Source organism: Palaemon carinicauda, chromosome 9, assembly GCF_036898095.1.
Source record: "Palaemon carinicauda isolate YSFRI2023 chromosome 9, ASM3689809v2, whole genome shotgun sequence".
In the NCBI taxonomy this organism is placed as follows: Eukaryota; Metazoa; Arthropoda; class Malacostraca; order Decapoda; family Palaemonidae; genus Palaemon; species Palaemon carinicauda.
In genome coordinates, this window is record NC_090733.1 from 119,325,687 (window position 1) to 119,348,289 (window position 22,603).

Here is a 22,603-nt window from a genome sequence, read left to right on the forward strand (position 1 = left end):
CAATATATTTATTTATATTTCAGATCAAATGAAGATCTGCTGCATGGGTTGAATATAGGAGATAGAACACAAGGCCAGGTAATTGAAGTTCAGAAAAGAGGCGTCTTTTTCAAAATTGGAAGTTATCGGGCATTCTGCTGGAGAAAGCACTTGAGTGATAAGGATTCGTCACTTGAACAGGATGACCTCAATTTTCCCCCTGGATCTGAGCATGAACTTCGTATCACGGCTTACCATTATATGGATGAATTATATGTCGTTTCCCTTCAGAAATCCATATTAGAAGAACAAGTAAGTTTTTGTGTTGTACTATTTTTATCATAACTCTTATACTCCTTAATATTTGTCAGTATTAAATAAAGGCTTTAAGAAATAATAAATATTGTTACAATACATGTTCCTGATGTTATGTTTCAGCACCAGGCATTGATCAGAAGTATGAAAAATAATAGATCATTATAAAGCTAATGTTCTTGAACTTTCTGATATATGGTACCATTAATTTGAAAAATTACCTTAAATGCTAATGGCCTTACATGAAAAGGTCTAAGTAGGTATGAAGGTAGTAGGGCAAAGATATGTAGGAAGACCCAGTACAGTATAACATAGACTTACCATATACTGTACTGTATTTCCACATTTAAGAAAACCCTTAAATCCTAAAATTTATCCCTGAAAATGGGGGGTCGTCTTATACAACCAATAAGAAAATCACACCATGAATTCCAAATGTTTGTTCCAATACAAAGTACTTACCTCAAACTACTTTCTTAGGAGTATCTGGGATCTCCTCCCATCTGACCAGAGTTTTGTGTAGTTTACCCTTAACCCATTTTCTATGAGGGGTAACCTCAGGCGGAGTGATATGCGCCCTGAGGCTAACCCCGGGTCAGAGAGCATGCCTGCTCAGGTCTCAACCTCCAGTAAGTTCTCTGGTCGCGTCGCGATATCATCTCGCCGCTCTCCTAATCCCAGTGTGACTTTGTGTGTCCCCGACCCTTTGTGTCTCACGCGGTACCCACGTGGTCCCATTGTGCTTTCTCTTTGTGCTTTCCCTGTGTGTGCTTGTGTCTCGTAGTGCTTCTCCTACATCATGGAGCATCCTCGCCGTTGTCCTGGGCCTATGGCTGGCTAATCGTGTGGAGCGTTCCTCTCGAAACCCGAAGTTGACCCGCACTCATTGTGTTCCTCGTGCAGGGGCAGCGTGTGTTCCCCTTCCGCCACGTGTCCGGAGTACGAGTCGTGGAATGAGGTGCAGTGGGTGCAGTATAGCACCAAAAAGAAGAAGGCGACGAAGAAGTCGCATAAGAAGCCGAGCGTCCCTTCCTCCCTTGCTTCGCCGGGCGTCTCATCGGTCCGAGCTTCTCTTCCAACCTCCCCTACCCAGAGTAGGGGACGAGGTAAGTCCGTTGCGGGGAAGAGGCCCGCGGCCCTTCCCCAAGAGTCTGACCTTCAAGACAGTGGTGTTGTGGCGTCGTTCCAGGCGAGTGAGGGGCCTGAGGGAGGGGCGGGAGTGTTTTCGGGAGACGGTGGCCTGGTGCCAGTAGGTCACGTCTCCTCAGATGACCCCATGTGGGGGAAAAATGTTACTAATTCTTCTCCAGCCTCTTGGGCGTGTTTTTCAGGCGGTTCAGGAGCCGAGGGCGACGTCGAGAAGGAGCTTTCCCCGCCGTCGGACCCCACTGCGTGGGTTCCCCCTAAGACGCCCTTCAGGTCTCCCTTCAGGTCTCCGATGAGGATGGAGGAAGACTTCGGGACCTGGTCTCCCACGGGAGAGCCTCCTCGCTCCCCCCAGCGCCGTCGGCCGTTTTTCCAGAGGTGTTTTTGCAGGCGTCGTCTTCCACGGAGCGTCGCAGGAATCCTCCTACACCAGCGAGGGAGGCGAGGTCTTCGAAGAGGGCCTATAAGTCGTCGGTCTCCTCAGTGGAGGAGCTTTCCTGTTCTTCGGAGGACAAGGCGCTGAGGAAGCTCAGAAGACTAAGGGAGAAGTCCTGCAAGAAGATGTCTCGCTTCCGCTCGAGGTCGCGCCACGAGAGTCGGCGCCCAGGATCCCCCAAGAGGAAGTGGAAGGAAAGGGCCTCCCCAGACGGTGAGTGGGTGATGGTTCACCGCGACAGGCTGCTGGAGCTAGCTGCGGCGCCGGGCCCTTCAAGTTAGCGTCCGAGGACGAGCTCCCCGGATAGATACTCCTCTGGCAGCAGTGGCACCCTACGGAGGGACTCATCATGGCAGGTTCCAGTCGACAGGCGTAAGACCGCGAAGGTTCCGGCTCCATCCGCCCAGCGGAGAGAGTCGCCCCTTCGGTCTGGCAGCCGAGTCCTGACCTCCAAAGGCCACCTAGCTCGTCACGAGCGCAGCCCTCGGCTTTCCTCGACGGGCAGGCCCGCAGATACGAGAACCTCCGGAAGAGATGATGGACCCAGGACGGCGGTCCCCGTCTCGACGTCGATGCCCGTCCTTCAACGTGATCCCCCGCGAGAGCGTCGGTCCAAGACTCCCCCACGTGCGAGGTCCTCCGTCGGAGTAACCCCGTCACATGTGTCAGAGCGCCCGTCGGAGGATCTCGACGACCATGGAGAGGGGTCGGCAGCGGAGGTATTTGCCTATCGGAGGGTGATAGGCCTCATCAGAAGCCACCACAGACTGGACGTGCCGGACCCTCCTCCGAAGATGCATGGCGTTCCAGCCTCAACAGGATAGTGGACGCCCCGGTCCAGCAGCGACCCTCCTTGGCTCTTCCTTTAGCGAGGGACGTTAAGTTGGGAAGAGCCCACGTGGAGAGGATTGTGGCCAACCACGCCGAGGCGCCCAAGAACCGGAGAGCTTCCAAGCTGCTCCAGGGCCTGAAGTCCCAGAGCAAGTTTTACCTCCCAGAGGGACAGCGAGCGGGCGCCTGTGCACTGGAGCCATCACTCACCGTGTTGGGGCAGGTAGCCTCAGAAGAAAGGGCGTCCACGGCTCCGATCTTCTTCTCTCCTTCGGAGGCGGTCATAATGGAGGAGATCTCGAAGGGCCTAGTCAACGTCTCCTCTTAGCTGGACTGGTGGGCCTCCACCCTGGTGGGCGTACAGTCATCCTACGACCTGACCGTACCGGAAACCCAGGCCTTACTCAAGGAACTTATCAGTTCGGGAGGTAAGGCCCTGAAATTCCTCTCCTACCTCTCCCTGGCCGCCAACTGGGTCCTACGGAGGAGGGACACCGTCTTAAGCAAGCTGACTAGGAGGCTTCTGGACGGAGAGGCCAGGTCTCTGAGGAACCTGACCTTGTGGGACGACACGATCTTTCTCCCGAAGGCAGCGGAGGAGTCGATGGAGAGAGTTCGAAGGCTGAAGGAACCGTACGAGACCAGGCCCCACCTGTTCAGAAGGCTGGCGTACAGAAGGTCCTCCGTCGATGCGCCTCGCCCTCCTCGGCCCGCTCCTAGCCAGCCTAGGAGAGAGAACTCGGCTACAACCTGGTCCCAGTCGTCTCAGCCCTCCCGTAGGGGATCAGCCTCGACCCAAGCCGCCTATAGGCCGTCGTTCGCGGCGTCCAGAAGAGGGTGTTCAAGCCGCTCCTCAAGGAGAAGATAGGGAGGGAGGCCCCCTACTCCTGCCGAAGCCTCAGGTGGGGGGATGCCTCAAACGTTCTTGGCAAGCATGGGAAGAACACGGAGCAGACCCGTGGACCGTGACAGTACTGAAGGAAGGGTACAGGTTGCCCTTCCTAGTGGACCCTCCACCTCTGATGCCAAACCAGCAGGCGGAGTGGCTAGCCCCCAAGGATCCCTTGAAACAGAAAGCTCTGCAGGGAGAGGTCTCAGCAATGTTGGCAAAAGGGGCAATGGAACCTGTCCAGGACCCAGGTCCGGGGTTCTACAGCAGGCTGTTCCTGGTGGAGAAAGCGACAGGAGGATGGAGACCGGTCATAGACCTCTTAGTCCTCAACAAGTTCGTCTGCAAGACCGACTTCAAAATGGACACTCCGAAGTCAGTCTTGGCGTCCTTGAGAGAAGGGGACTTCATAATGTCAGTAGATCTCAAGGATGCTTACTTCCAAATCCCGGTTCATCCCTCCAGGAGGAAGTACCTATGGGTAAAATGGGAGAACCAAATGTTGCAGTTCAAGACCCTCTGCTTCGGGCTGTCCACTGCCCCCCAAGTCTTCACAAGGGTCTTCACAACGGTCTCAGTCTGGGCACACGAACAGGGTATTCGCCTGATTCGTTACCTAGACGACTGGTTGTTACTTTCAGCCTCAGAGGAAGTGCTGAAGGAGCAAAGCGCGATGTTGCGGCGGTTCTGCAACGTTCTGGAGATCACCATCAACCTAAATAAGTCCCAACTGATACCCTCCACCAGGACGACCTACCTCGGAATGGTTCTGGATTCCCGGTTAGTGAAAGCCTTCCCCTCCGCGGACAGGCTGGATAACTTAGGCCAGGTCCTCCGCCCCTTCCTGACGGACCAACCCAGGAGAGTGAAGAACTGGCAGAGACTGATATGCCACCTTGTGTCGTTGGAGAAACTGGTCCCCCAGGGCAGGCTAAAGCTCAGGGAGGTCCAATGGAACCTAAAGGAAAGCTGGAACCAAACTGATTCCCCCCACAGAGTTGTCCCGGTGTTCCAGAAGACGAAACGGGTCCTAGAATGGTGGAGCTGCAGGACGAACACCCTCAAAGGGATGCCCTTTGCAGCCGACCCTCCGGAGATGGTTCTGTTCACGGACGCATCGAAGGAGGGGTGGGGTGCCCATCTCCTAGGGAAGTCAGCAAGAGGGAACTGGACAGCCCTAGAGAAGATCCAGCACATAAACGTACTAGAGATGAGGGCAGTACAAAGAGCTTGCCAGGAGTTCGTACACCTACTCCGGGGAAACACCGTGGCGTTGATGTGCGACAATGCCACGGTGGTAGCTTACATAAAGAAACAGGGAGGCCTAAGGTCGAAGGAGCTGTGCGTCCTCACGTTACAACTTCTGGAATGGGCCGAAGGGGAGCAGATCAGAATCTCAGCAAGGTTCATTCCAGGGAAAAGGAACATCCTCGCTGACGGCCTCAGGAGGATGGGGCAAGTGGTAGGGTCCGAATGGTCTCTGCACCCAGAAGTAGTCAGGACCGTCATTCAGAAATGGGGTTCTCCGGTGATAGACCTCTTCGCAACAAGGCTGAACACGCAGCTCCCCGTGTTCTGTTCTCCTGTACCAGACCCAAAAGCGGCGTTCGAGGACGCCTTCCAACATCCTTGGGACAATCTCGACGTGTACGCTTTTCCCCCCTTCGGGATGCTCAGGCAGGTCCTCAACAGAGTAAGAAGGATGAACAACCTGTGGATGACTTTGGTAGCGCCTTGGTGGCCGGAGAGAGAATGGTTCGTGGACCTAAGGGAGTTAGCACAACAGCCACCCTGGCCCCTTCCGGACACGCCAGACCTTCTCCGGCAACCACAGTTCCAAAGATTCCCCGAGAATCCTCGGTCCCTTCGCCTTCACGCGTGGAGGTTATCGAGCGTCTCCTGAGGAGGGAGGGCTATTTGTCGAGTACAGCAACGAGGATGTCGGGCTACCTGAGACGGTCATCAGCAGCGGTCTACCAGGCTAAGTGGGCCACCTTTACCAAATGGTGCGCCGCTAGGGACATCAGGCCCCTGAAGGCCTCCATCCCGCAGGTAGCGGACTTCCTAGTTTACCTCAGGGACGTGGTCAACATGTCCATCCCAGCCATCAAGGGAGTCCGCGCTGCTCTGGGCCAAGTTTTTCTCCTGAAAGGCATACAGTAGACCTGGGTAACTCCAGACATATCTCAGTGCTCATTAAAAGTTTTGAGCAATCATGCCCCCCGCAAGCTGTGAAGGTGCTACAATGGGACGTGGCAAGGGTCCTGAAAATGTTATCCGAACCCCCGTTCGAACCCCTGAAAGACATCGTGGACAAGGATCTCACTCAAGACAGTTTTCTTGTTGGCGTTAGCGTCAGCTAAACGGGTAGGCGAGATACATGGTCTGTCCTACGAAGTGGCTCACTCTAAAGGTTGGCGAGAAGTCACGTTCAAGTTCGTCCCTTCCTTCGTAGCTAAGACCCAGAATCCTGCCGTGTGGGACCCCAGATTTGAAGGTTTTTCAATTCCGGTAATCCCCCAGTCGGACGACGCTAAGGATTTGCGCCTGTGCCCCGTCAGGGCGGTGAGGAAATACTTGGAAAGGACATCCAAACTCTGGCCCGGGATCAAAAGCCTATTTGTTTCCACAGGCCTCGTGAAGAAGCCAGTCTCGAAGAATACCATCTCCTTCTGGTTGCGGCAGGTCATCATCAGGGCCTACAGTAAGGCAGGAATCCCCCTGCCGGGGAAGCCCAGGCCCCATGACATTAGGGGCCTTAGTACTACATTGGCTTTCGAGAAGAATATGGCAGTGGGCCAGATCCTAAGGGCAGGCACCTGGGCCAGCCAGTCTACCTTCACGGCTCACTATTTGAAGGACTATTCAAGAAAATCCCTGGACGAGTTTTTGATAGGTACCGTGGTTTACGCGCTCCAAACTGTTTAAAGGCATAGCCTCAGTGATAACCGCGGGTAACAAGCACAAGAGACACAGGTTCGTACCTTAAACCCCCTTGCATTTTCTTTCCCTTTTTACGCTTCAAGTGGGCTCTGAGAGGGCCCTGAGCCAGAGACGAGTACCTCGACATGTCCCCTAGGATTTCTTGCTCAGGTGAGTTTCTTAGGCACTAAGATGGGTTTTTGTGTAGTTTCCTCTCGATCGATTTTCTATGGGGTCAACACGACCTAGCCTCCTTTCTAGGTCTTTGGATATTCCTCAGCACGGTCTCAAGAACTTTTTGGGGCCATGCCCACCTCCTAAAGTATAAGTCTCCTAAGAAAGTAGTTCGAGGTAAGTACTTTGTGTTGGAACAAATCACAAATTTTAAGTAATTTGTATTTTTCCTAACAGTACTCACCTCGAACTAATTTCGGGTAATGGCCCCACCCTGCCTTCCCCGAGTGTCCCCTGGAATCCTTAGAGACCTTAGCTATCAAGAACTTACTGGAGGTCGAGACCTGAGCAGGCATGCTCTCTGACCCGGGGTTAGCCTCAGGGCGCATATCACTCCGCCTGAGGTTACCCCTCATAGAAAATGGGTTTAGGGTAAACTACACAAAACTCTGGTCGGATGGGAGGAGATCCCAGATACTCCTAAGAAAGTAGTTCGAGGTAAGTACTGTTAGGAAAAATACGAATTACCCCAAATTTGTGATTTTTAGTTAATAAAGGTAACTAAACCATATTACCTTATATATTATTGGCATAAGTTCATGATATATAGCCTCTATGAGAAAATATTGTATTCCATATCAATAATTAAATCAATTTATATCTATGGGAGTCTAAATGACAAAATGTAAACATTGAGTTATGGTTGCATTCTCAGCAACCTTTATCTTTTTTTTACTTTAACTTTGCAATAATTTTAATGGAAGCGTTAATGACGGTAGTAATAAAATTTAGGTTAGCATATTTATTTTTCCTTAAAAATCCACCATGATGCAAATTGCCCTCACTCTTCAATCTCACCCTATCACATTGAACTTTCTAGTAGCAACACAATTGTTTGATTTCTTGGCTACTTGTAAAACTTTTAATTTGATACTAGCCATGTACTTGCTTGTTTTTATTTGTGGTTCCATAATTGAAGTGGTTACAAGTTGTTAAAAAATTGAATTGACTTAAAACTGAGGTTAGGAAAAATATTTTAGAAATGGAATGCACAATTATTGTTGGCTACTGTTTAGAACAGTCATAAGACATAAAATTATCATACTGTCATTATCAGTATTTTTTATCGTTGACCAAAGACAAACAAAATGGTTTTCTTGTTATTCGGTGTAGGAATTTCTATGGATACAGCAAGTAAAAATGCAAAATACTAAAAATATTTGTTATATTGATATTGTTATTAAGTTTTCTATTTTGTTATTATGTTTTCTATCTATTATTATGACCTTGCAATATTGATATTTTTTAGAAATGAATACAAGTACACTTTTAAGTGTTTTTTATCATCCAAGGTAGGGGTTTGAACTTAATTCCCGTGGACAATGGGGCACCGCTGTATATTTTTCATAGCAAAACAAAAGCTAATAATGTATTTTGATTGGTTGCCTATTTGTGATTTGAAATCATATACAATAGTGGGGCAGCATTGCAATGATGTAGCAAAAATTTCTCAATTGGATGCCAGTTTTCATCAGAGCTACATTGCCTCAAGAGCCTTAAGAGGTCTGCTGTTTAACTTATAAACTTGGCCTCACAGGGCATAATTGGGAAGATGATACTTTATGCTTTTTTCGCAAGGCAAATTTGGAGACTCCAATTTTAGTGTAATTATATGTAAAGGCCAGCTTGCTTTATTATACATACATACATACATACAAATACCAAGGCACTTCCTCCAATTTTGGGGGGTAGCCCACATAAAACAAATGATACAAAAAAGGGGACCTCTCCTCTATACGTTCCTCCCAGCATGACAGGGGACTCAACCGAGTTCGGCTGGTACTGCAAGGGGTGCCACAGCCTACCCTCCCCCGTTATCCACCACAGATGAAGCTTCATAACGCTAAATCCCCTACTGCTGCTACCTCCGCGGTCTTCTAAGTATGTACATACATATACCAAGACACTTCCCCCAATTTTGGGTGGTAGCCGATATCAACCAAATGAAACAGAAAAGGGGGACCTCTCCTCTCTACATTCCTCCCAGCCTGACAAGGGACTCAACCAAGTTCAGCTGGTACTACTAGGGTGTCACAGCCCACCCTCCCCCGTTATCCACCACAGATGAAGCTTCATAACGCCAAATCCCCTACTGCTGCTACCTCCGCGGTCATCTAAGGCACCAGAGGAAGCAGCAGGGCTTACCGGAAGTGCGTCACAAATGCTCGCCATTCATTCCTATTTCTAGCACGCTCTCTTGCCTCTCTCACATATATCCTCCTATCACACTCCTTCCATCCACCCAAACCTTGGCCTTCCTCATGTACTTCTCCCATCAACTCTTGCATTCATCACTTTCTTTAGCAGACAGCCATTTTCCATTGTCTCAACATAGCCAAACCACCTCAACACATTCATATCCACTCTAGCTGCTATCTCATTTCTTACACCCGTTCTCACCCTCACCACTTCGTTCCTAACCCTATCTACTCGAGATACACCAGCCATACTCCTTAGACACTTCATCTCAAACATATTCAATTTCTGTCTCTCCGTCACTTTCATTCCCCACAACTCCGATCCATACATCACAGTTGGTACAATCACTTTCTCATATAGAACTCTCTTTACATTCATGCCCAACCCTCTATTTTTTACTACTCCCTTAACTGACCCCAACACTTTGCACCCTTCATTCACTCTCTGACGTACATCTGCTTCCACTCCACCATTTGCTGCAACAACAGACCCCAAGTACTTAAACTGATCCACCTCCTCAAATAACTCTCCATTCAACATGACATTCAACCTCGCACCACCTTCCCTTCTCGTACATCTCATAACCTTACTCTTACCCACATTAACTCTCAACTTTCTTCTCTCACACACCCTTCCAAATTTTGTCACTAATCGGCCAAACTTCTCTTCCGTGTCTGCAACCAGTACTGTATTATATGCAAACAACAACTGATTTACCTCCCATTCATGGTCATTCTCGTCTACCAGTTTCACTCCTTGCCCAAGCACTGGAGCATTCACCTCTCTCACCACTCCATCAATATACAAGTTAAACAACCACGGCGACATCACACATCCCTGTCTCAACCCCACTCTCACCGGAAACCAATCGCTCACTTCATTTCCTATCCTAACACATGCTTTACTACCTTTGTAGAAAGTTTTCACTGCTTGCAACAACCTTCCACCAATTCCATATAACCTCATCACATTCCACATTGCTTCCCTATCAACTCGATCATACGCTTTCTCCAGATCCAAAAACGCAACATACACCTCCTACCTTTTGCTAAATATTTCTCGCATATCTGCCTAACTGTAAAAATTTGATTCATACAACCCCTACCTCTTCTAAAACCACCCTGTACTCTCTGTTTTATCCTATTAATCAGTACTCTACCATACATTTTTCCAACTATACTCAACAAACTAATACCTCTTGAATTACAACACTCATGCACATCTCCCTTACCCTTATATAGTGGTACAATACATGCACAAATCCAATCTACTGGTACCATTGACAACACAAAACACATATTAAACAATCTCGCCAACCATTCAAGTACAGTCACACCCCTTTCCTTCAACATCTCAGCTCTCACACCACTCATACCAGATGCTTTTCCTACTCTCGTTTCATCTAGTGCTCTCCTCACTTCTTCTCTTGTAATCTCTCTCCTTCTCATCTCCCATCACTGGCACCTCAACACCTGCAACAGCAATTATATCTGCCTCCCTATTATCCTCAACATTCAGTAAACTTTCAAAATATTCCGCCCACCTTTTCCTTGCCTCCTATGCTTTAAATAACATCCCATTTCCATCTTTCACTGTCTCTTCAATTCTTGAGCCAGCCTTCCTTACTCTCTTCACTTCTTTCCAAAACAACTTTTTATTCTCTTCATATGAATGACCCAATCCCTGACCCCACCTCAGGTCAGCTGCCCTCTTTGCCTCACTTACCTTGTGCTTTACTTCCACCTTTTTCTCTCTATATTTTTCATACTTCTCTACACTATTACTCTGCAGCCATTCATCAAAAGCCCTCTTTTTCTCTTCCACTTTTACCTTTACTCCTTCATTCCACCATTCACTGCCCTTCCTCATGCTGCCTCCAACAACCTTCTTGCCACACACATCACTTGCAATCCCAACAAAATTTTCTTTTACTAACTTCCACTCCTCCTCTAAATTAACAGTTTCTCTTACTTTCACTTCGTCATATGCCATTTTCAACCTTTCTTGATATTTACTTTTTACCCCTAGTTTTATTAGCTCTGCAACCCTCACTAGCTCCCTTTCACATCCACCTACTCTATTCCCCCACTCTTTTGCTACAACTAATTTACCTTCCACCAAAAAATGATCAGACGTACCGTTAGCCATACACCTAAAAACGTGCACGTCTTTCAATCTTCCAAACATTCTTTTAGTTATCAACACATAATCCATTAATGCCCTTTCTACTACTCTTCCATTTGCCATTCTTACCCATGTATACTTGTTTTTATCTTTCTTTTTGAAAAAGCTAGAACTTATCACCATCTCTTGATCAACACAGATCTACCCGTCTCTCACCACTCATTTTCACCTGGTATGCCATACTTCCCAATGACACCTTCTACCTCTCCAGCGGCCACTCTAGTATTTAAGTCACCCATGACAGCTACATAATTCCTTCTACACACCTAGTTAATTTCTAAAAAATATTCGCTATTACAAGTGGTCTTGTTTTAAAAGAGCTTCTCATACAGTAATGCCATATCATTGTTATTTATTATTATTATTATTATTATTATTATTATTATTATTATTATTAGCCAAGCTACAACCTTAGTTGGAATAGCAAGATGTTATAAGCCCAAGGGTTCGAACAGGGAAAAATAGCCCAGTGAGGAGAGGAAACGAGGAAATAAATAAACGATATAAGAAGTGATGAAAAATTGAAATGAAATATCAAAAAAGCATTAATAATATAAGAACAGATAATTCATATATAACTATGAAAAGACTTAGTTCTTGATAATATACATACATATACCAAGGCACTTCCCCAATTTGCGGGATAGTCGATATCAAACAAATGAAACAAAAAAGGGACCTCTCCTCTTTACGTTCCTCCCACCCTGACCAGGGACTAAACCGAGTTTGGCTGGTACTGCTAGGGTGTCACAGCCCACCCTCCCCCGTTATCCACCACAGATGAAGCTTCATAACGCTGAATCCCCTACTGTTGCTACCTCCGCGGTCATCTAAGGCACCAGAGGAAGCAGCAGGGCTTACCGGAAGTGCGTCACAAATGCTCGCCATTCATTCCTATTTCTAGCACGCTCTCTTGCCTCTCTCACATATATCCTCCTATCACACTCCTTCCATCCACCCAAACCTTGGCCTTCCTCATGTACTTCTCCCATCAACTCTTGCATTCATCACTTTCTTTAGCAGACAGCCATTTTCCATTGTCTCAACATGGCCAAACCACCTCAACACATTCATATCCACTCTAACTGCTATCTCATTTCTTACACCCGTTCTCACCCTCACCACTTCGTTCCTAACCCTATCTACTCGAGATACACCAGCCATACTCCTTAGACACTTCATCTCAAACATATTCAATTTCTGTCTCTCCGTCACTTTCATTCCCCACAACTCCGATCCATACATCACAGTTGGTACAATCACTTTCTCATATAGAACTCTCTTTACATTCATGCCCAACCCTCTATTTTTTACTACTCCCTTAACTGCCCCCAACACTTTGCAACCTTCATTCACTCTCTGACGTACATCTGCTTCCACTCCACCATTTGCTGCAACAACAGACCCCAAGTACTTAAACTGATCCACCTCCTCAAATAACTCTCCATTCAACATGACATTCAACCTCGCACCACCTTCCCTTCTCGTACATCTCATAACCTTACTCTTACCCACATTAACTCTCAACTTTCTTCTCTCACACACCCTTCCAAATTTTGTCACTAATCGGCCAAACTTCTCTTCCGTGTCTGCAACCAGTACTGTATTATATGCAAACAACAACTGATTTACCTCCCATTCATGGTCATTCTCGTCTACCAGTTTCACTCCTCGCCCAAGCACTGGAGCATTCACCTCTCTCACCACTCCATCAATATACAAGTTAAACAACCACGGCGACATCACACATCCCTGTCTCAACCCCACTCTCACCGGAAACCAATCGCTCACTTCATTTCCTATCCTAACACATGCTTTACTACCTTTGTAGAAAGTTTTCACTGCTTGCAACAACCTTCCACCAATTCCATATAACCTCATCACATTCCACATTGCTTCCCTATCAACTCGATCATACGCTTTCTCCAGATCCAAAAACGCAACATACACCTCCTACCTTTTGCTAAATATTTCTCGCATATCTGCCTAACTGTAAAAATTTGATTCATACAACCCCTACCTCTTCTAAAACCACCCTGTACTCTCTGTTTTATCCTATTAATCAGTACTCTACCATACATTTTTCCAACTATACTCAACAAACTAATACCTCTTGAATTACAACACTCATGCACATCTCCCTTACCCTTATATAGTGGTACAATACATGCACAAATCCAATCTACTGGTACCATTGACAACACAAAACACATATTAAACAATCTCGCCAACCATTCAAGTACAGTCACACCCCTTTCCTTCAACATCTCAGCTCTCACACCACTCATACCAGATGCTTTTCCTACTCTCGTTTCATCTAGTGCTCTCCTCACTTCTTCTCTTGTAATCTCTCTCCTTCTCATCTCCCATCACTGGCACCTCAACACCTGCAACAGCAATTATATCTGCCTCCCTATTATCCTCAACATTCAGTAAACTTTCAAAATATTCCGCCCACCTTTTCCTTGCCTCCTATGCTTTAAACAACATCCCATTTCCATCTTTCACTGTCTCTTCAATTCTTGAGCCAGCCTTCCTTACTCTCTTCACTTCTTTCCAAAACAACTTTTTATTCTCTTCATATGAATGACCCAATCCCTGACCCCACCTCAGGTCAGCTGCCCTCTTTGCCTCACTTACCTTGTGCTTTACTTCCACCTTTTTCTCTCTATATTTTTCATACTTCTCTACACTATTACTCTGCAGCCATTCATCAAAAGCCCTCTTTTTCTCTTCCACTTTTACCTTTACTCCTTCATTCCACCATTCACTGCCCTTCCTCATGCTGCCTCCAACAACCTTCTTGCCACACACATCACTTGCAATCCCAACAAAATTTTCTTTTACTAACTTCCACTCCTCCTCTAAATTAACAGTTTCTCTTACTTTCACTTCGTCATATGCCATTTTCAACCTTTCTTGATATTTACTTTTTACCCCTAGTTTTATTAGCTCTGCAACCCTCACTAGCTCCCTTTTACATCCACCTACTCTATTCCCCCACTCTTTTGCTACAACTAATTTACCTTCCACCAAAAAATGATCAGACGTACCGTTAGCCATACACCTAAAAACGTGCACGTCTTTCAATCTTCCAAACATTCTTTTAGTTATCAACACATAATCCATTAATGCCCTTTCTACTACTCTTCCATTTGCCACTCTTACCCATGTATACTTGTTTTTATCTTTCTTTTTGAAAAAGCTAGAACTTATCACCATCTCTTGATCAACACAGATCTACCCGTCTCTCACCACTCATTTTCACCTGGTATGCCATACTTCCCAATGACACCTTCTACCTCTCCAGCGGCCACTCTAGTATTTAAGTCACCCATGACAGCTACATAATTCCTTCTACACACCTAGTTAATTTCTAAAAAATATTCGCTATTACAAGTGGTCTTGTTTTAAAAGAGCTTCTCATACAGTAATGCCATATCATTGTTATTTATTATTATTATTATTATTATTATTATTATTATTATTAGCCAAGCTACAACCTTAGTTGGAATAGCAAGATGTTATAAGCCCAAGGGTTCGAACAGGGAAAAATAGCCCAGTGAGGAGAGGAAACGAGGAAATAAATAAACGATATAAGAAGTGATGAAAAATTGAAATGAAATATCAAAAAAGCATTAATAATATAAGAACAGATAATTCATATATAACTATGAAAAGACTTAGTTCTTGATAATATACATACATATACCAAGGCACTTCCCCAATTTGCGGGATAGTCGATATCAAACAAATGAAACAAAAAAGGGACCTCTCCTCTTTACGTTCCTCCCACCCTGACCAGGGACTCAACCGAGTTTGGCTGGTACTGCTAGGGTGCCACAGCCCACCCTCCCCCGTTATCCACCACAGATGAAGCTTCATAACGCTGAATCCCCTACTGTTGCTACCTCCGCGGTCATCTAAGGCACTGGAGGAAGCAGCAGGGCCTATTGGAACTGCGTCACAATCGCTCGCCATTCATTCCTATTTCTAGCACGCTCTCTTTCCTCTCACATCTATCCCCCTATCACCCAGAGCTTTCTTTACTCCATCCATCCACCCAAACCTTGTGCTTCCTCTTGTACTTCTCCGATCAACTCTTGCATTCATCACCTTCTTTAGCAGACAGCCATTTTCCATTCTCTCAACATGGCCAACCCACCTCAACACATTCATATCCACTCTAGCTGCTAACTCATTTCTTACACCCGTTCTCACCCTCACTACTTCGTTCCTAACCCTATCTACTCGAGATACATCAGCCATACTCCTTAGACACTTCATCTCAAACACATTCAATTTCTGTCTCTCCGTCACTTTCATTCCCCACAACTCCGATCCATACATCACAGTTGGTATAATCACTTTCTCATGCAGAACTCTCTTTACATTCATGCCCAACCCTCTATTATTTACTACCCCCTTAACTGCCCCCAACACTTTGCATCCTTCATTCACTCTCTGACGTACATCTGCTTCCACTCCATCATTTGCTATATTTTTGTAAAAGCTAGAACTTATCACCATCTCTTGCTCAACACACATATCTACCAGTCTCTTACCACTCATTTTTACCTGGTACGCCATACTTCCCGATGACACCTTCTACCTCTCCAGCGCCCACTTAAGCATTAAGTCACCCATGACAACTACATAATTTCTTCTACCCAGTCCTTCTACACACCTAGTTAATTCATTCTAGAACTCATTCCACTCTTCTTCACTTTTCTCACAACCTGGCCCATACGCACTGACAAAAGCCCAACATTCCCTACCCAACCTAACCCTTACCCACATTAACCTAGATGATATCTCCTTCCATTCCACTACTTTACCTATCATCCATTCACTCAGCAATAAAGCCACACCCTCTCTTGCTCTTCCCCTTTCAACCCCAGACACTATACCAGACATTTCACCAAACATCACTTCACCCTTCCTTTTATCTTTGTCTCACAAGGCCAATATATCCATCCTTCTATTCCTAAACATACTTCCAATCTCACATCTTTTACTCTCTATCATACTACATCCACACACATTCAAACATCCCAAAACTAGAGTGCGGGGAGCAGTCACTCTCCCCCCAGCTCCACCTCTTTGTTGATTTCTCACAGGATTGTATGTATGTATGTATATATGTATGTATGTATGTTTCTTTCTGTTCTTAATTAAACTCTTAGGCTAATACATTTTGGATGTACTCTTTTTTTTCTACAGATTGTAGGGCTGAATGCAGTGAAGGTGGGCCAGGTTTTGCAAGCAACCATTAAAAGTTATCTACCTGATAAAGCAATTGTTAGTGTAGGCAAGAATGTTGATGGTGAAATACCATTTTTACATCTAACAGACATGACTGTGCAAAACCCTGAAAAGAAGTATGCTGTAGGAAGCATTGTCACTGCAAGAGTTCTGGAAGTTGTACCAGATAGTAGGCGGTTAATTTTGACATGTAAAAAACTTTTAATGAATCCACATGAAACCATTTTAACTGAATATGATAAAAAACTTGAAGGAACTATGGCAAAGGGTTTTATTGTTTTTGTAGAGCCAAAAGGGTTACTTGTCAAGTTTTTTGGTGATGTAAAAGGATTTGTACCTAAATCAGAAGCTAGTACAGAGAATGGAGTTGATCTCTTTAAAAAATTCAGTATCGGAAAAGTTGTCAAATGCAAAATTTTAAGGGTCAGTCCAACTGAGAAAAGAATGACCCTCAGCCTCCTATTGTATAAGGAAAATAATGAGAAGATAGACAAGGTGAAGATTGATAAAATGAAGACAGATAAGGTGAAGATTGATAAAGTGAAGAAAGCCGATGTTCAGACAAGTAAAGCTATAAAACCTAAGGAAGATTTAAAATTAGGTACAATTGTAAAGTGTTCCATATCAAAAGTTGAGGAGAACACCATTAAGGTTAGAATAAAACCCGGGAATATCAAAGCAGAAATACCTGTACATCATCTCTCTGATGAAGGAAGCAAATGCAAAATACTCAAGTCAGCCTTATCTACCGGCGATAAGATTCACAATGCTGTTGTGTTTAGTAAGCACAAAAATATCACCCTTTCTACAAAATGCAGTATTTGTGAGTGGATTCGGAAAGTAGAATCCCATGCTTTGGAAACGTTGAAAAAATCTGGTATATACCTAGGTGTTGTATCTGAAATTTTGCCTTCTGGAATTAATGTTTCACTTGCTATTGGTAACAGGGGCCAGACTGTATTTATAGATTCAGATCTTTTGAAGAAAGCAACAACACCCTGGAGCAATGTAGAGGAAGAAACAGGTGTAAATTACACTGTTGGAGAGAGCATTAAGATTCAGTGCCAAGGATTTGATGATGACAGTCAGCCAATCTTTACCATAATGAATATATCTGAAAAGGGAAAGAGATATCGACTTCAGCCTTTGTATAATTATCTCATGTACCAAAAAATCCTTCAGAAAAACAGTCTGAAGAAAGGATTAGTAAGCAAAGAATTTGCAGTAACGGAAGTTGGAAACCGATTCGAAGCAGATGTTGTTCATGTGACTTCCCTTGGTTTACTAATGAAGAATGACGACTACGGTATCTATGGAATAGTGTTGAATGAGCATTTGCAACCTGGTGCTTATTATGAAAAAGGGCTCAGAGTGCCAGTTTGCGTTTTGCATGTACATATGAAGGAAAAGTGTGTTGTTCTTACAGCAAGGCATGATTTGGTTAATCAGTTGTATGTTCATGAGTTCTCTAAAATTAAAGTTGGTGAAAAAGTAAGCAGTGAAGTTTTACTTACTCAGAAAAACTGTACTGTTGTAAGACTGAAGGGTAAACATAAAGGATTAATTGCTTATTTGCCTCCAAAGAAGAATGTAAGGATTGGCCAGAATATTGGTGTAGTTGTGAAATATATTGAAAAGAAACTGGTGCTCTGTGTCACTAAATTGCAGAACCAAATGAGGTACTTTACAGTAATGCCCAAGCTCCCTAAGTTTTATTTAAAAACTAGTGATGTTTGTAAAGAATACAATTGCAAAAAAATTGGTAAGAAAAGTGCTTTGGAAAAGATAAAGAGAATTATGGAAAGTTCTGGAAAGAAACAATGTGGAAAAATGGACGTTAAAATGAAGACACAAAGAAAAGAAGTCAGTGAGGAAGAAAGCAAGACAGAAAATGCACCCTTGGTTAAGAAGGGTAGTAAGAAAAAAAAGACAGGTAGCAAGAAAAAGATCAGTAGTGAGGTCAAGTCTGACAAAGACATTATTTTCACAGAGAATGGGACGTGTGATAAGGGTAGTGGTGATAGTGGGGTGGATGAAAACATGGACATTGATGACACACCCAAGTTTCCATCAAGTAGTAAGCCATGTTTAAAGCTTCACACTGGTTTTATTTGGAATGCACCTGAAAATGAGGAAAATGAAGGTGTTGCTTCAAGTGATAGTGAAGAGGAAGAAAAAGATGAATTGAAGGTAAGTAGCTTTAGATTTTTTATTTGGAGCTATGCAATTGTTCAGGAATTCAAGGCCAATAGAGATAATAATTGCTATCTTTGCTCTTATTGTGTTTTTGAGAAAGTTTTCATCCAAAAGTATTATAGAAAAAATAGCCTAGTAAATTATTTCAGAATTATAGTAAGTGAGGAGACTTAAAAAAGTAAAAATTAAATCCAGTTATTCAAGAGATGAGTCTTTGTTAGTAATTGTACTGTATCTCCTTCAGAAGAAGAAACGAAAAAAACTCACTAGAGCTGAACAGGAACTTCTTGCAAAAGAAGAAGAGAAGAGACTTTTTGAACTAGAATCAGCAAGGTTAGAAAAGGAAAGATTACCCCAGTCAGCCCTAGACTATGAAGAACTTCTTCAGGAGAGCCCCAATTCCTCTGCCATTTGGATTCAGTTTATTAGTTTCCACCTTGAGGTAATGATATTTATGTATTATTAATCCTATCACAGAAATGCATGTTATTTTCCTTACAATGATTTCTTTAAGGGTAATTTAATTCCACACACTCACTAATAATTTAGTACATATTTTATGGTCATTAAAATCCCAAACATATGTCTTTTGTTTACATATGGATCCCTGAGTTCTGGAAGTTAACTGTATCGCTTTTTGTGTCTGAAATAATGCTTACAGCTCACAAGAGGTATCTTCAATTTGTTCCTTTGCATATACAAACCTTTAGTCTTTTGAAATAGGGAGATGTCTTCAGCAGAGGTGGAGCAGCCATTGAATTTGCTAATGAGATATTTAACAACAGGTGGTACTCGCGGGATACTTCACTTTTGTTACAATTATCCCCTTTGTTACCAAGTGTAGATCATGAGCTCCCATTGGCAGGCATTGAAAAGAGAGAAGATTAAGTCTTCCTCAGTTTTATTCTTGGCAAGCTCATGAATTGCTGGAGAGACTGCTCCACTTTAAGTTTGTTGTTTCGCTAAAGCTAATTTGCATATGCTCCTGGCTTAGATCCGGGGACCATGCTTCAAGAGAAGGGAGGACTTTGATCAAATCAGGGAGTTTTTCAGACTTGTGGAGTGTAAGGTGTTCCCTTCACTTGAACATGTGCTTAAAACTCTTTCTTATAGACTTCCTATAATGAGTAACTAAGGAATGTTTGACCTTTCTTAGGTCTTTCGTAAGGCTTCTATGCACTGATGACCCCAGTGCCATTGCCCTATTGGTGACAGTATTTCAGCAGTGATTCCATTGACAGCAACTAGTGGTGTTGCCCTACCCTTTATCTGTGATCGGGGCCCATTAATCCCTTCCAATCTGAGTGTGTGACCAGGGCATGCAGATCCCTCCCACTCTGTGGCTGTGACAGTCTTATGGTTCCAGTGGTCACCTCGACTCCTCTGCTCCACCTTCTCTTTGACTTTGAGGAGGTCCAGAAAGGCCTGTTGTATCTGTGAGGTAGGGCTCATTACAACGCTACTGTTCTTTTGCTGGTTGGGGTTTGACTGGGTTGGGACCAAGGCTGTGGCCCCGTGCTTAGTCTACTGTGATCCCCATGCCAACATGTACACTATCTGGAGAGGTTTGATTCTTTAGTAGCCAGTGGAGCAAAGGTGCATGACCCGTGCACCTACTATTGACCATAAGCACCATCTTAGGGTTGTGATCAGCTTACTCCAGCTAACACTAATGTATCAAGAATATGCGCATACACCAATAACAAAGAATCACTCTCTCTTAGAGGTGCTATACAATACTTATGTATAGCAGAAGAAACAAAAATCTGTTTCCTTACAGAAATGTCTATTAAAGTCTACACAAAAGATGAACTTATACTTTGATTAAATCTATGTTTAATCGTAGGCTGGGCTTAAAACATCTTTTGATTACATCAGCTGATCTGAAATTTTAGTCGACAACATTATAGCATTCCAAAAAATCCTAATTTTTAAGAAGCTAAATGTGCTTTATTAAAGTTTTTTTTTTTTTTTCCTTTACTTTAGGTGCATTTTAATACAGTCAGGCCTCTTTTTACCGAGTTCTCCCTTTGCAATTTCACTTACACAGGATACAGAGAACAGCAATACCTATTAACCCTTTTACCCCCAAAGGACGTACTGATACATTTCACAAAACTCATCCCCTTACCCCCATAGACGTACCGGTACGTCCTTGCAAAAAACTGCTATTTACATTTTTTTTTTTTTTGCATATTTTTGATAATTTTTTGAGAAACTTCAGGCATTTTCCAAGAGAATGAGACCAATCTGACCTCTCTATGATGAAAATTAAGGCTGTTAGAGCAATTTAAAAAAAAAAATATACTGCAAAATGTGCTTGAAAAAAATTAACCCCTGGGGGTTAAGGGTTGGAAAGTAACGAATAGCCTGGGGGTAAAAGGGTTAAATAAAAAATCACATATTTACGATAAAAATTCTCTCGGCATGTTGATTTCCAATAGCCTGTGCTCCTTTACACTGGGCATGCTTCGTGCTACTTAACACTTTCTCCACCCGGCTCGTTTCAGCTTTTGCTGTACACTAAATCCATCTACTGTGGTAAAAAATTACAGCTATATTTGAAATCAATTGGATTTTGATTAAACTGGTGTTTCACTTAACTATATCCAATGATATAATGCTTGTAATATTCCCATTTTATTTAATATTGTATTTGTAAATAAAAACAGCAAATTAAAATTTTTTCTATGGTATACGTTTACACTTTCCAAATTAGCTGATTAACCCTATGTAGTCTGCCGTTGCTAACCTCAAATTTTTAATCAAATAATTTCCTTATTATTAAGGTATGGTACATACATACATACATACATATACCAAGGCACTTCCCCCAATTTTTGGGGGTAGCCGACATCAAACAAATGAAACAGAAAAGGGGGACCTCTCCTCTCTACATTCCTCCCAGCCTAACAAGGGACTCAACCGAGTTTGGCTGGTACTGCTAGGGGTGCCACAGCCCACCCTCCCCCATTATCCACCACAGATGAAGCTTCATAACACTGAATCCCCTACTGCTGCTACCTCCGCGGTCATGCAAGGCATCGGAGGAAGCAGCAGGGCCTACCGTAACTGTGTCACAATCGCTTGCCATTCATTCTTATTTCTAGCACTCTCTCTTATCTATCCTCCTATCACCCAGAGCTTCCTTCACTCCATCCATCCACCCAAACCTTGGCCTTCCTCTTGTACTTCTCCCATCAACTCTTGCATTCATCACCTTCTTTAGCAGACAGCCATTTTCCATTCTCTCAACATTGCCAAACCACCTCAACACATTCATATCCACTCTAGCTGCTAACTCATTTCTTACACCCGTTCTCACCCTCACTACTTCATTCCTAACCCTATCTACTTGAGATACACCATCCATACTCCTTAGACATTTCATCTCAAACACATTCAATTTCTGTCTCTCCATCCCTTTCATGCCCCACAACTCCGATCCATATATCACAGTTGGTACAATCACTTTCTCATACAGAACTCTCTTTACATTCATGCCCAACCCTCTATTTTTTACTACTCCTTTAACTGCCCCCAACACTTTGCATCCTTCATTCACTCTCTGACGTACATCTGCTTCAACTCCACCATTTGCTGCAACAACAGACCCCAAGTATTTAAACTGATCCACCTCCTCAAGTAACTCTCCATTCAACATGACATTCAACCTCGCACCACCTTCCCTTCTCGTACATCTCATAACCTTACTCTTACCCACATTAACTCTCAACTTCCTTCTCTCACACACCCTTCCAAATTCTGTCACTAATCGGCCAAGCTTCTCTTCCGCGTCTGCAACCAGTACAGTATCATCCGCAAACAACTGATTTACCTCCCATTCATGGTCATTCTCGTCTACCAGTTTCAATCTTCGTCCAAGCACTCGAGCATTCACCTCTCTCACCACTCCATCAACGCACAAGTTAAACAACCAAGGCGACAACACACATCCCTGTCTCAGCCCCACTCTCACTGGAAAGCAATCGCTCACTTCATTTTCT

The 22,603-nt window shown here is 44.1% G+C and overlaps 1 protein-coding gene across 1 annotated transcript in view; it reads left to right on the forward strand.

Annotated features, from left to right (window-relative positions):
• Positions 1-22,603, forward strand: part of LOC137647106 (protein RRP5 homolog) — a 64,930-nt gene that overhangs the window by 34,839 nt on the left and 7,488 nt on the right. Inside the window, exons 9-11 of the mRNA XM_068380338.1 lie at positions 24-291; positions 16,359-18,590; positions 18,841-19,038. Coding sequence (XP_068236439.1) covers positions 24-291; positions 16,359-18,590; positions 18,841-19,038 — 2,698 coding nt within the window. The remainder of the gene's footprint in view (positions 1-23; positions 292-16,358; positions 18,591-18,840; positions 19,039-22,603) is intronic.